This window comes from Acanthochromis polyacanthus, chromosome 7 (assembly GCF_021347895.1).
Source record: "Acanthochromis polyacanthus isolate Apoly-LR-REF ecotype Palm Island chromosome 7, KAUST_Apoly_ChrSc, whole genome shotgun sequence".
NCBI lineage: Eukaryota > Metazoa > Chordata > Actinopteri > Pomacentridae > Acanthochromis > Acanthochromis polyacanthus.
This window is the reverse complement of record NC_067119.1, coordinates 39,261,743-39,275,960: the sequence shown is the minus strand read 5'-3', so window position 1 is coordinate 39,275,960 and position 14,218 is coordinate 39,261,743. Positions and strand designations below refer to the sequence as shown.

At 41.6% G+C, this 14,218-nt stretch overlaps 1 protein-coding gene across 4 annotated transcripts; it reads left to right on the top strand.

Annotated features, from left to right (window-relative positions):
• The first annotated feature begins 903 nt into the window (after positions 1-903).
• Positions 904-13,690, top strand: lhx2b (LIM homeobox 2b). 4 transcript variants are annotated; one of them, XM_022207350.2, is made up of 6 exons: positions 904-1,489; positions 1,853-2,015; positions 3,369-3,571; positions 4,476-4,846; positions 7,728-7,933; positions 12,958-13,690. In XM_022207350.2, the coding sequence occupies exons 2-6, from the start codon at positions 1,896-1,898 to the stop codon at positions 13,246-13,248; spliced, it is 1,191 nt and encodes a 396-aa protein (XP_022063042.1). In that variant the 5' UTR covers positions 904-1,489; positions 1,853-1,895; the 3' UTR covers positions 13,249-13,690. The 4 variants fall into 4 exon arrangements, with proteins under 4 accessions (XP_022063042.1, XP_022063043.1, XP_022063041.1 ...); XM_022207351.2 differs by lacking the exon at positions 1,853-2,015; XM_022207349.2 differs by having other exon boundaries at positions 904-2,015; positions 4,479-4,846.
• The last annotated feature ends 528 nt before the right edge of the window (positions 13,691-14,218 follow it).

Here is a 14,218-nt window from a genome sequence, read left to right as displayed (position 1 = left end):
GTATGGGGGAGGAAATACATGAGTGAAGCCGCTGGGTTGCAAATGATATCAAATCACAGAGAGACGTTCAGGAGATGAAGCACTTTCTAGGAAACACATACGTCTAAAAAAACTAAATAGATCAGTGATTGTAAAATGCAGAGGTGACATGAACAGGTGCCAAAAGACTTTTACGCATGAAAACAAAGTTGTTCTCTCCTATTAATAAAGTTATCTCTTCATTAGTGAAGCTTGATATCTGGTGTTGTTTATTATTTGTGGTGAAATGTGACATCTCCGGGCCTTGCTTTTCCATCTGGCCACACACACAGAAAATAAAGCTTCTGAATATGAAGAAGTCACATTTGTGGATATGTTTTGCGAGAAGGTCAATAAACAGTTTCATCCAAAAAGGGGATGTTTTGCGGGGATGCTTTGTGTTTAATTGTTTCAATTTCGTCTCTTTTTTAATCAAAGTTATTTAATTCCTTTAAATAGATAAATAAGTGTCTGTATTTCAGGGTTTACTTGGAGACTTTGTGCTCTCAGAGCCCGTTGCTGTGTGGAACCCTCTCTGTGCGTCACTTGAGTAAAAGTCCCAGCAGACCTCCTCAGCGCGCACACGCACGCCCGCACACACGGACGCACAGAAAATCAAGCTCCAGCACCTGAGAACACTCTCTCCCAGTCTGCCTCTTCTTCTCTTTCTCTAAAACTGACCGTTCAAAGCCGCGGCTCCGGATGAGGAGGTGAGTCGGGGGTCGTGTCGGCGGCCGGTGGTCTCCGTGCGTAACGGAGGCAGAGGGACTGCTTCTTTCTCAGACCGGTCAGTAAAAAGTATAGCCAAACATTTCGGTGACGGCGGAACAGCCAATGAACATAAATGGTGCGTCGTGACGCAACAGGGCCGCGTTGATAAGGAGCGGAAAGTCCAACCGGGACCTGAGAAGGAGGAACGGCGGTTTTGGGCGGCCAGCAAACACTCGCCTATCATCAGTCAACGTAAAGCCAACTCCTCCTCTTCTGCTGTTACGCACATGTATGCAGCCTCTCTGGCAAAAGACAAAACACTAACTAAAAAGACTACTGTCAAGGAAAACTGCTTCTCCCAGACGGCCGGCGGGATTTTATAAAGCAAAGCCTGTGTTTTGATTTTTGATTCTTTTTTTCCATTTTACGCTGCAGAGAAAAGTAGTTTGATCGACATAAATCAGCTGCTGTAAGCATCAACTTGGACTGTTGAACCTGGAGGAGGGAAGAAGCCTTTCTCACGGGCTCTCTGTCAGCTTTTTTTTTTTTTTTTTTTTTTTTTTTTGGGAAATATAATTTTTCTAACGCAGTAGAAAGCTGCTGCAGAGCTCCTGGCGGTGCCACTTCTATAGACTTACTAATTGTTGAGCAGATAAAAAGGGAGAATTCTGCCTTTCAGACTGTCGAAATCCTGAAACATTTCTCCCAGATCCGAGGAGGCTTCGGTGCTGAGACCCATGCAGCGGGGCTTTCATAGTTGGTATGTTTATTCACCGTAAATGGAAAAGAAAACATAGAAAAAGCAATTTGTAGTAAGAAAAAAATCTTTTCACCTGAGAGAAAACAGATTCAGAACAGATAAGTGGAATCTGTGCAGTTATTAATGAATTAATTATAGCTTATTAATAATGAGAGCTGCAGAAATTCGGATGACGGTTTCCATTGGCAGATGAGACGTAGTGTGGAGAGCACGTGTCCAATTCTTCGCTCATATTTTTTCCTCCCTGATTTGGATTTCTCACTCCTCACGGCAAGAAAGGAAAACCTTTCAGAAAAAAAATCGAAAATTCTAAGTGGCATTATTGCGCAGGGTTTTGCCTCTGATGGACATATTGGCTTGCAGATCCGAAGAGAACAGTTATAATATCCTCCCCTCTGCGGCAACGATGCTTTTCCATGGCCTCCCTGGAGGCGACGTGCACGGTGTGGTGGAAGAAATGGACCGGAGAGGAAAGAGCGAGTCAGCAGCCATCAGTTCAGCCATCGATATGGGAGAATCAGAGACGGTAGGAGAGATTCATTCCGGCCCTCTCGGCTTGTTAGTGCGGGCAGCATGGCAGCCTGGAAGCATGTGACAGTGGCTGCACTCTCACAGCTCCCAGCACTTTGTTTTTACTCCAAATCCACACGGAGGAAAAGTGTCCAGGAAATGTCCAGCTTCTTATTTAGTTGTGTTTTTCTTTGAAGTTCATACAACAGGCCAAAAGCAGCTTCATCTAAAACTTGTTCTATTCCAGCAGAGCTTCAGACAAAATGAAGAACAGGCTGCAGAATTATAGAAGAAACAAAAAGATCACTAAAATACCATACATCCATTTTTTTCTTCCTTTAAACGTGCGTTTCCATCCGACCTTATATGTGGCCACACTACTGTCTGAATGATTCCAAAACAAAATGAAAAAAAAAGCTTTCTGCAGGCAAATAAGCACAAAGCATAAGTTTGAATTCTTATATCAGATCCTGTCTTTTAATTTCCTATTTTGTAAAATAGAAACTATTCAATACGATTCAGAAACCAGTGGGCCACAAAGTTCAAGAATTAATAAATATACTGAATGAAAATTCAACTAGATAAAGAGAAAAAAAACAATTGAAAAATAATGACGCTTTAATATTTGTAGATGCTTTGTGTGTTGTGGGTGTCTGCTTTCCAGGCCTCTCTGAACAACACTGAGCCTCCACAGAGCTTTACTTTATTCATCCAACCGTTTTACACCATCATGGTTTTAGCATTTTAGAAACACACACATGACTGTCCATAAACATAAATATTACGATATTTTTCTCACTGCACATCACGTGTTAACGAACCTTTGTGACGACTTTATGCAAAATTCCAATTTATGTGTATATCTTCTGTTTATTTTCCATATCACAGGGTGACTAGTAGCGCTATTAATAATGGCGCTATTAAATCTTCACCCAGCCTCTTGTATCTGAGTAATTCATATTATTCACTGCAGCCACTCTGCACAGTAATTGTGGCTCATTACTTTCTTTATGGTGACAAAATATACATTTGAATATTTCTAATTTCCTAGATAGCGGCTGTAAAAGAAAATGTTACTACAATTATCACTGTAATATCCGTGTATTATATTATTAGAGTTGTAGTTAGGAAAATGCCTGATCATTTCATGCATATTTTTGAACTTATTTCCTGTAAATATGTCCATCCTCCTCGCCGTGTGTCAGCTCTGATCCGGTACTAAATGTTGTTAGATGCAGACGCACCAGGACTCCCACTATTTGCGCCCTCTGTCCTGTTGGGCTGACTTACTGTCAGGACTCCACGCAGAATGTTTCCACGTGTGTGTGACTTTGTCCTGACGCTGTGTCCTCGTGCCTCTGACCTGCAGTCCATGCCGTGTATGACCAGCGAGCGCGTGGCCCTGTGCGCGGGCTGCGGCAGGAAGATCTCGGACCGCTACTACCTGCTGGCCGTGGACAAGCAGTGGCACATGCGCTGCCTCAAGTGCTGCGAGTGCAAACTCAACCTGGAGTCCGAGCTCACCTGCTTCAGTAAGGACGGCAGCATCTACTGCAAGGAGGACTACTACAGGTAGGAGGGCGCACCTGGCCCGGAGCTCCATCCACAAGTGCCCGGCGTAAACACTGCAGTTAGTGGGTTCTACACGACAGTCCTGTCCCAGAGCTGCAAATATCCACCTGATGTGAAGCAGGAGGTGGATATTTGCATTCAGGAAGTTAAAGGAGCTCAATGTATAGACAGGAGAGAAACATTTTAAAATATCTGTAATTCAAAAGGTGTCAGGAAGATTTTTTTTTTAATTGCTACATTTCAGAAAAAGGCACATTTCTGCATTATTTCGATCTCTCCTGATTTAAAGCATGCTTGTGGACCTGGTGGCATTGCACACGATATTTTGTGCAATAGTTAAATATCTGTGTGGCTGTTTTTACTCCAAATTCCACCGTGTTCAAGTGTGTCTCTCACAAATCCAGCGAATGAGTGAAAGAAAGGCTTTGAAGCACATTGTCTGTGGTGCTAAAACTCTGCACTGAAAGACAGAAAAGGAAATCATGAAAATAGGTAGTTGAAAGGTTAGCAGCTCTCTAGAGGAGACTGACCTTCCCTCCACAAACCCCCCTGCAGCACTTTATATATATATATATATATATATATATATATATATGTATATATATGTATATACACATACATACATATATATACATACACAATATGTGTGTTTCTTAATCTGGCCACACCAGAAAACTATGCTGCGGTGTGTTCTGTATATGCAAATAGACCAACTTTTACGCACTATATATACGCACTATGCTGTATATTTTTCTATATATGTTTTATAAAGTTTAATATCGGCCTCTGTTTTCAGTGCGTAAAAGTTGGTCACACCGCAGCATACTTTCTGCTGTGGCCACATGAACGCGCCGGGTCACGGCTCCCTGTCCAGCCGCTGATCACGGTTCTGTGTTGTCCGCAGAAGATTTTCGGTGCAGAGATGCGCTCGGTGCCACCTGGGGATCTCAGCCTCGGAGATGGTGATGCGGGCCCGGGACTTGGTCTACCACCTCAACTGCTTCACCTGCACCACATGCAGCAAGATGCTCACCACCGGGGACCACTTTGGCATGAAGGACAGTCTGGTGTACTGTCGGCTGCACTTTGAGACTCTCATCCAGGGAGAATATCAGACACATTTTAACCACGCGGACGTTGTCCCGCATAAAGGCCTGGGCCCGGCCAACACGCTCGGACTATCCTACTTCAACGGCGTGGGGACAGTGCAGAAAGGGCGGCCCAGGAAGAGGAAAAGCCCCGGGCCGGGGGCCGAGCTGGCTGCTTATAACGCAGGTAAGGAGACGTTTCTTCAAAAACAGGGATGCTGTTGTTTCTGACTGAAGTAAAAAAAGAAAAAAAATCCAAAAGCCCAAATTATCGCATATTCCGCGTTTTCTTTTTCAAGTTTTAATGCTTGATAATATTTATATAACTCCAAAACAATTATTTTGGCTCTAACTCGGATCCAGGATTTCGGTGTTTTTCGCCAAAGCTCCTAAAGAGCCGGCGTGCGTGATGGGGCTGATTGAAGCTGACAGACTTCATTAATGAAGAATGATTTGAAGAGTCCTGGAGGGATTCAGATTGTGTCTGAGCTGTTCTTAACGGTGATGCTTTTACTACTTCATCACACAAAACTTAGCTGGATTATTCCTATTCACAGTTTATCAGTAGAACAGCCAGCTTTAGTGGTGTCACTCATGTATTTTTGCACCTTTGTATTGCGCTCAGAGTGATCTTTAATTTTTACCTCCAGTTTTATTCACTTCTTGTTGACTTCAGTCCACTTTTCTGTGTTACTAAAGGAATTTTCTCGTTAAAATCGCGAGTACAGTTATCACTGACCTCACGATTGAGAAATAACAGCGGCATATTCATGTGGAGGCCAAACATTGTGCATGAATAAGCATGAATACCAGCTCATAAACAGAGAGAAGAGCATGCAGGCCAAATGTGAGGCCATCCTGGGTAAAAACGAAAAGTAGAATTTATCAGTAAAAATATAAAAAGTGAGCAGTACATCGATTTTAGCCAAACAACTTCAATATGTCAAATGTGTAGATTTCATTTTTCATAGAGCTTCATATACATTTACTAAAAAAACGATTTATTCTAGAAAAACTGGATGCCACCAAATGTTTCTGAACTGATCAGTCTGTGGATGTTTCACTTTGTATTTTTTTTCCCATGTCCTCTTTGGGGGATAAAAAAGAGAAGTTTTTTGATGTTCCGGCTTTTGCTTTCGCCCTTTTCCACTTGTCAGGCTCTATAGACATCTACAGCCCCTAAACCCCCCACCCAGCCCTTCCCAACCACACACACACACACACACACACACACACACACACACACACACACACACACACACACACACACACACACACACACACACACACACACACACACTGCTGGAGCCTTTTTTGCATTGGGACCAGGCCAAACTGGGTGTGGACCAGCCAGATTAATGTGATTTGATGAGTTATTCACTGGAAGAGAGAGCAAGGAGCACAATAACTTTCTAACAGCAGCACTATCCGGATGGAATCTCACTTTTCTGCATAGTTTGACCTTAACTTTTGCTGCATTCACCTAAAAATCGAGCTGATAATAAAATAAATGTCATTTCTGAAGCTGAGATTGGTCATAGGAAGAGAAACAAAATAAGGTTTTAGTTGTGATTTCAGTTTGCTGATTTCTGAAAACTTTTTAACGAGTCTGTCTGTTTATTTGAAATAAGCTGCAACAAGTGCATTTGCATTTATTTATTTATTTCTGCTATTTTTGCTTTGGCATCCAGGAGCATTATTTTCTTTATTTTATGATGGAGCCACCTTTTTGACTTCGTGATACAAGTGGAACTGCTCCAAAGAAAACAAGGGAAAGTTTCACTTGTTAGTGGCACACTGTGCTGGAAGAAAATTCCTATTTTCCTGAAATTTGAACAACATGTCACCTTAAAAATTCAAGAAAAGAGAAGGTAATTTAATAGTAAAAATGTTTCTTGATCTTTTGTTCTTTGTGGGTATTTAATGAAAACAAACTGGAGGAAATAAATGTGAAGCAGAGACTGAGATGAGAGGAAAGAGGCAGTGCGCCCTCTTCTGTTTCCATCCGGAAACAACATTCACCTGAACCATCACAGGAGAGCATGTGGTGACCTGGAGATGCACACAGCAACTCCCAGCTCCTGAAAACGCAGTCAGTTCTGCAGCAGGACGAGGAGAAGAGCGGGAAAGCATGTACAAGCTGCTTTTTTTCCAGTTAAAACACTGTAGCATATGCTTTGGCCAGAAAGCAGCATTTGTTCTGCCTGGTGTGTATGGACTAATTAAGTGAAGTGTTATTCTGATGGTTTTCACTCACTTCATATTCATCATTTGCAGTGTTCTGATATTAAATACGAACTGTTATGCATGCAGCAACACTTTGAATATTGCCAAGAAATTTGCAGGCTGGGACAAATACATGTGTGTTGTTGTTGTTGTTGTTGTTGTTGGTGTGTGTGTGTGTGTGTGTGTGTGTGTGTGTGTGTGTGTGTGTGTGTGTGTGTGTGTGTGTGTGTGTGTGTGTGTGTGTGTGTGTGTGTGTGTGTGTGAGCTTGGTGAAGCCAGGCTTGCACCTCCTCCCAGGATAGAAAGACAGCACATAGAGACAGACAGACAGACGAGGTGAGGGGAGGAGGAGGATCTGCAGCTGGAATAAACAGCTGTCAGGTCACAGCGTCACTTTTATCGATTTGTATTGATTTAAATGTGGAGAAGGAACCATTTTATTGAACATAAGAAAAGAAAGTCAGTAATATGAGGAAAGTGACTTCTTTCTTTCTTTCTTTCTGTCTAGTCTTATGGACTCTGATGTGAGGCGACTTCAGACTCGGGCCTCATGTTGAGTCACTTGATGCAGTTTTTTGATATTCTTTTTTAGTTTTTTTTTTTTTTTTTTTTTAAAGAAATAAGCCCACACAATGGATTTAAAATACATAATCTATGATAAATTTGGAGCTGTGTTCATGCTCCTGGATCGTGACACGTTTGGGATAAAAAAATTATGTCAAAAAAAGGAGAAAACTCGACACAGCTCACAAAGAGCCAATCAGCGGAAGCAGAGTGAAATCATGACGAGTCCCTCCTGTGCTAACCCGCTCTCCCCTCCTTGCTTCCTTGTTGGCCTGCAGCACTGAGCTGTAACGAGAACGACGGCGAGTCCATGGACCGGGACTCCCAGTACAGCTCCAGCCAGAAGACCAAGCGCATGCGGACGTCCTTCAAGCACCACCAGCTGAGGACCATGAAGTCTTACTTTGCCATCAACCACAACCCAGACGCCAAGGACCTCAAGCAGCTCGCCCAGAAGACCGGCCTCACCAAGCGGGTGTTACAGGTAACCCCAGCAGCCTCTCACTTCACTGCTCTCCTTTACTGTAGGGGGAGGAAAGGATGCGAATGCCAGCGGGGGTGAAGGAATTTCAGTTGTTTCCAATGCAAATCAGCCTGCTTCCAATGGTGAAACATATGAAGTGAGCTTTTCCTGAGAGAGGCCAAATCAGCTGCTTTATTTGAAGCTGTTATTGTCTGTTTTTATTATTCCAGTGAAATTCCCAAAAACAACATGGTCAGAATCAGAAATGCATTTATATATTTGTTCTTTTCAAAGAAACACAATCAAATGTGAAGAAATTGTCTAAAAAAAGAACAAGTTGTATTCAAAAGAAGCAGATTTTCTATTTGCCTCGAGGAAAAACAGACTGTTAAAAGTCAGTGCTGGAATGCAAAATTACCTGCAAATAAAAACCAAACCATCAAATAAAAAAAAAACCTAAATGTAATGTATTTCAGCAGATGATGGGATGTTGTGGTGATGACTGTGGGATGAAAAACAAAAAGCTCTGTAACACATGCGAAGAAAGAGAAAGCACAACGGAGCGTTTGATTTTCACAAAAGACGACAGCAAATTATCTGGGGTACTGGAAGAAGAAAAATGAGACAAAAAGGTTTCTGAATCAAAAATTTTCTGAGGAAGAAAAAAACCCCATCCCGCTGCTTTAATTAACGCTTGCAGAAAACAAAGCAGTCGTTTTGCTTTGATGCGTTCAGTTTTCATGCCTGTTATTCCAGCTGAAGCGTCTCTCCCGCTGCCTGTTTCCCAGGGCTCCGTCATGACTCCGTCGTTAACACGCTCCAACGCTCAGCGCACGCCGCCGCCTCACTCCCTAAACGTATCACTGATACTACTTTTTATTAGTGGGGGGAAAAATTCAAGCAAATGACCATCAGTGACACCGAGGAGCAGAATGCTTTTTCCAGAATTGGGGTGAGGGTCGTTCTTGAACAGGTTCCTGCTATGCTCTGTAGACTGAGCAGGAAACCATTCATTTCACTGCAAACATGAGAATAATGACAATAATCATAGCTGCTTTTATCTCCACACACTCTGCAGACAGGTCCATTTTTATTTTTTCACAGGATCAACGAGAACAGAAAGCCAAGGCTCTTTATTTTCATGTGTAAACGTAAAAGAAAAGGCTTCGTCTTCCTGTGGCCCTTTTCTCTGTGACTAGCCTTGAAAAGTAAAGGCTTTTATAACTTTTATACACAGTAGAAGAGTGCCCTGGCTTTGTGTTTTTAAGTGTTCTTTTATCCTTGACTCCAGTCAGAGCATTTGCAAACACACTTTCAACAGACACAGGAGATGCTCACTGGTGTGAGCGCTTCACTGATAATAAGACAATGGAGAGAGGGCAAGGTGCTGGTGATAATTTAGGTCTGCTTTGGTTCAGCGACATCAGCCGCCACATCATTTTTGATATATTTTAGTATTTTTATTGATTTGAAGTTTCCCAAGTCGTATAGAATAGCATTACTTTTTGGTAAAAATCATCTTTTCCTTGCTTGGTTGTTGGTCAAAAAAGTAACATGATTCTAAAAAAAGAAACAACAAAATGAACAAAATCTATCTGTCACAAGGATGTAAAACTCATTTTAGTTGAAGGGCCACATTCAACCCAGTTTGATCTGCAGTAAAATCCCAGCATAAAACCTAGAAATAACCACAACTCCTGATGCTTCCTTTACTATCTGAAAATGTTCATTTTAAAGAAATTATCTTTTTACAAAACATTATGAACACCCTGAAATTTCTTAAGAAAAACTAGTTCAATTTCAAAAACATTCAGCCTCAGTTTATCATTTCTACATTACAACTTCCAGATCACAGAGTGTCTACAAAGGAACACAACATTTATGTGGAACTGAATGATACAGCATTTTACTTTATGATCAAAAGGACAAAAGTCAGACAAAAAATACCAAAAACAACCAAAACAAGAGAAAATATGACAAAAACGAGACAGAGAGCGACAGAAAAAATGGACAAATGACACAGGCGAAACAAAAAAAAGACACAAAATGACAAAAACGAGACACAAAACAACGATTAAAGCAAAACAAAAAATGATTAAGAAAAGTAAAAACACAAGCGAAACAAAAAAAGGAAACACAAAATGAAAAATGTCAAAATGTGCACAATTACACTTTCACAATCAGCAGTGTTCTCTGTAATTTTTATACTTTACAAAGTCGTCCACGGGTTGTATGGGACTCTATGGTGGGCCGCTTTTGGCCCGTGGGCCGCATGTTTGACACCCCTGATCTGTCTGTTTTCAGTGCCTTTATACATGCCTCAAGCCGTTTCCAATCCCAGTGCGTAGCTTCTAGTTTCCCCATTTTTCCCATTTGAGGTTGAGGTTGTGTTAAGTTCAGCCACACAAAGGTTTCGTTGTGAGTTTCACAAACATCATGATTTGTGTTCAACTTGTAAAAAGCTACATTAACCTCTTTTAGCCATTCAAAGACTGCACTCATCTTACACATTTGACATATTCTTGCCTTACTAATCTGACATGGTGACATGCTAGCAGAATGTCCAGCAGGACATCAGCAGTAATTTAAATTATTTTTTTAATGAAGTCAAACATGAACTATCCTTTAGATGGCCTCCGCCATCTCCAGAGAAATGTCCGGTTCTTTGATTTCTTGTTGCTAACTTTTGTGTTTGGTGCGAAGCAGTCTTTGCACAAAAGGTTTGCGAGAGCTTCTGTACTGATGAGAGCGCTGAGGTCGAACCGAGACAGTAAACCTGTGGGCCAGACAACCAAAACAATGAGCTAAAAGACACTGAAACATAAAGCGGAATGGGAGTGTCCCGCGATGATTCTCTACACTTTCTTCACCATGACTACTCCTTTCATTTTGTGATATGAGCATTTTCCCACACAATATAGAGTAGTGCAGCTTTAAGGTAAGGCATTGAAGTGTTGGCGGATAAAAGGTGCCGATGATCACTGGAGGCAGAAAATGGGACACATTTCTAAAAGTAGTTATTACATGTCGGTCCATCATGGTCTCCTGCTTGTGAGGTTCTATCAGAGCATCATGGATTCTGTCTTTGCTTGTCAGGAAAACATCAAAATATGGCTTATTTATGCATCTGAACAAAAATGTGATGTTACCTTTTTTGTTTTTTTCTGGTGAGGGCCGTCTCGGTGATTTTACCTCCTAGCTAACCATTCTCCATTCGTGGCCACTCCAGATGCTGCTTGTGATTCTACCAGATGCCCGGCAGCGCGTCCCAGAAGTGTCTGTCCGTTCTTATCCACTAAAAATACACGTCCAGTCTATTTTTGACAGCAGCTGTGTCAAGTTGTGGCGAGCAGATCGAGCCAGCAGGAAGTCAGGCAATGGAATGGCATATAGCATCGGGTCAGTTTTTAAAATAACCCTGCCCGTGCAGACGTCTGATCATACACCACATTATTACATCAGTGTCAAAGCAGGTGGCACCAGGAAAGGAATGAAGCGTTTAACTGAGGAGCCTGCTCACACGGCACAAGTACAAAAATTAGGGGAAAAAATGACAAAATCAGCAACACTAAAGCTTTCTGAAACAGTCCAGGTATGAAGCCGTAGAGAGGACAAATTCATTTTACTACAATAGAAAAAATAATTATGTAGCAGTATGTCATCCATCAGCCTGAGTGTAACGTCTGGTTGTATTTGTGGCACTTTTACTAGCGTTGTTTGGCGAGGCAGCTGAACGAGCAGATTGGCCTGCGCTGTATTACCCGCTGCAGTAACTCATGTTGTGTGTTCATTCTGATGAAGAAACTTAATTTTTCACTCAGAATTTTTGATCGAAAATGTTTGCATAGTGACATTTAACAAAGCAAAGTAGAAAAGATAATGAGACACGTGTAAAGGGTCAATTTAAGAAAATGAACGAGGAGATTTTTGTTGTGTCCAGGCATGAGGATGTTTTTTCCAGGTTATTAGATATGTGCTTGTGAGACTTCTGCCTCCAGTCCAGTACAATGGAAACGAGTGCAGTTTAGTATGTGGTGCTGACATCACTAAAAAAGACATTTATGTAATTCAGCACCAACATGTCTGTCCAGCAACAGTGTCGTGGCTTCGGATAGCTATGCGGTTTTTAGTGGGATTGTTTTGAAAGAAATAGTTCCAATGAAAGCAGTTGACGGAGTGTTCTATGGATTATCCAGACCGATATCTCAAAGCTTAGACAAAGAAGTAAAACTCTCTGCACAGCTGTGTGAATGAGAAAACAGGCTGAACCGAACCTTCAGGAGCTCCTTGTAAATATATATGTGTATTTCTGTTCACTTGAAAAGTAAAGTTGTGCTTTTACACACACTACCATTTAAAAATGCAGTGTCTCCCAGGCAATTTTTTATTTTCCATGAAAACTCACACTTTTATCCATGTACTAACGTAACTGCACAAGGGTTTTCTAATCATCAGTGAGCCTTTCAACACCATTAGCTAACACAATGTAGCATTAGAACACAGGAGTGATGGTTGCTGGAAATGTTCCTCTGTACCTCTATGGAGATATTCCATTAAAAATCAGCTGTTTACAGCTACAATAGTCATTTACCACATTAACAGTTTCTAGACTGGATTTATCATTCATTTAATGTTACCTTCAACTATGTTTCTTTCAAAAATAAGGACATTTCTAAGTGACTCCAAACTTTTTAACAGTAGTTTCAGAATCAGAATCAGAAAAGGCTAAAAAAATCTAAATCTGAGAAATTCTAAATAAAAAATGCTATAAGTATAAGAACTACTGAGTAGAAATAAGCGCAAACAAAGTACTGTGTAAAAAAAAGCCATAAATTTACTTAAACCAAGGCAATACATGAGAATACGACTTAAAGTACAATAATGCACATTGTTAAGAAGGTTGAACACTGTGTATGTACTGAATGTTGCTCTGATAATGTCGTTTTGCTCGAGGGTTTCATTAAGCTGTACATAAGTGGATCATTTATTTTATTAATTCCATTCATATAATTACATATATTTATTTTGATCTTTTATTTCTACAGGTTTGGTTTCAAAACGCCCGGGCGAAGTTCAGGAGGAACCTGCTGAGGCAGGAGAGCACGGGGGTGGACAAGGCGTCTGACGGCTCCACGCTGCAGGGCGGGACGCCATCGGGTCCGGCCTCAGAGATCTCCAACGCCTCCATGAGCCCCTCCAGCACCCCCACCACCCTGACGGACTTGACCAACCCCACCATGCCCACCGTCACCTCGGTGCTTACCTCGGTGCCGGGCGGCATGGACGTCCACGAGTGCCGGAGCCCGTCACAGACCACGCTGACCAGCCTCTTCTGATGGACGGAGCCCCTCACCACAGCCCCCGACCCTCTCACCGACTCCTCCTCACCCCCGGATCTAAAGCTGAGCACTGTTCACTCCTTCAAACATTAAACGGATTAGAAAAGAGAAGGAAGCAAACAAAAAAAGAGAAAGATCACATTTTGCTCTGAGTCCATTAGAGACTATTTGCATAGTGAGGCGGCTGAGCCTTACAGATGGAACAGTTGTTGTTATTTTGATGTTGTTGTCTTGTCGAGAACTGAGGAGACTTGATTTACATTTTTCAATGTTTACAGAAAGAGACTGCAGAGGGAAAGAAACTGCTTAATTTTTGGAAATTCATTTTTTCCAGCACAGTATTTATGTTGTTGTACAAGAGTCACTGTTAGAAGGATTGTAAAAATTATTTTCCTTTTGTTTTGGAAATCTGAGATTAAACACAGGTTACAATATCCTACGACTGCCACGTGCCTTAGAGTCCATTTATACAACCGTCATTCTCAAAAGTCGATCACTCGGGAATGATTTGGCTCGGAAGAAAGCAGTATGGGTAAATTACCTTTACTACTTGGATGCATGCATGTATGTGTGTATGTGTGTGTGTGTGTGTGTGTGTGTGTGTGTGTGTGTGTGTGTGTGCGTGTGTGTGTGTGCGTGTGTGTGTGTGCGTGTGTGTATGTGTTGTTGCTCTTTGTGTTTGTGTGTCTGCATATGCACACAGTAAAGTACTTGCTGCTGTGCTTTATGTATATTTTTACAGTCTGGTGAGAGGAAAATGAATTACTGTTCTCAATCTGAACATTTTTAGAATCTTCTCTTTTCAGTAAGAGGATTTAAAAAGCTGCTGTAGATGAGGACACGGTGCTCAGACACGAGGATTTGATTTCGTTTAATGCACTGTTAACGAGTCAGATAACAAAGAGACGCTGTGCTTTTAACCCCAGCTGTGGGGCTGACCACATCTCCACATTTTGTTTAACATGAA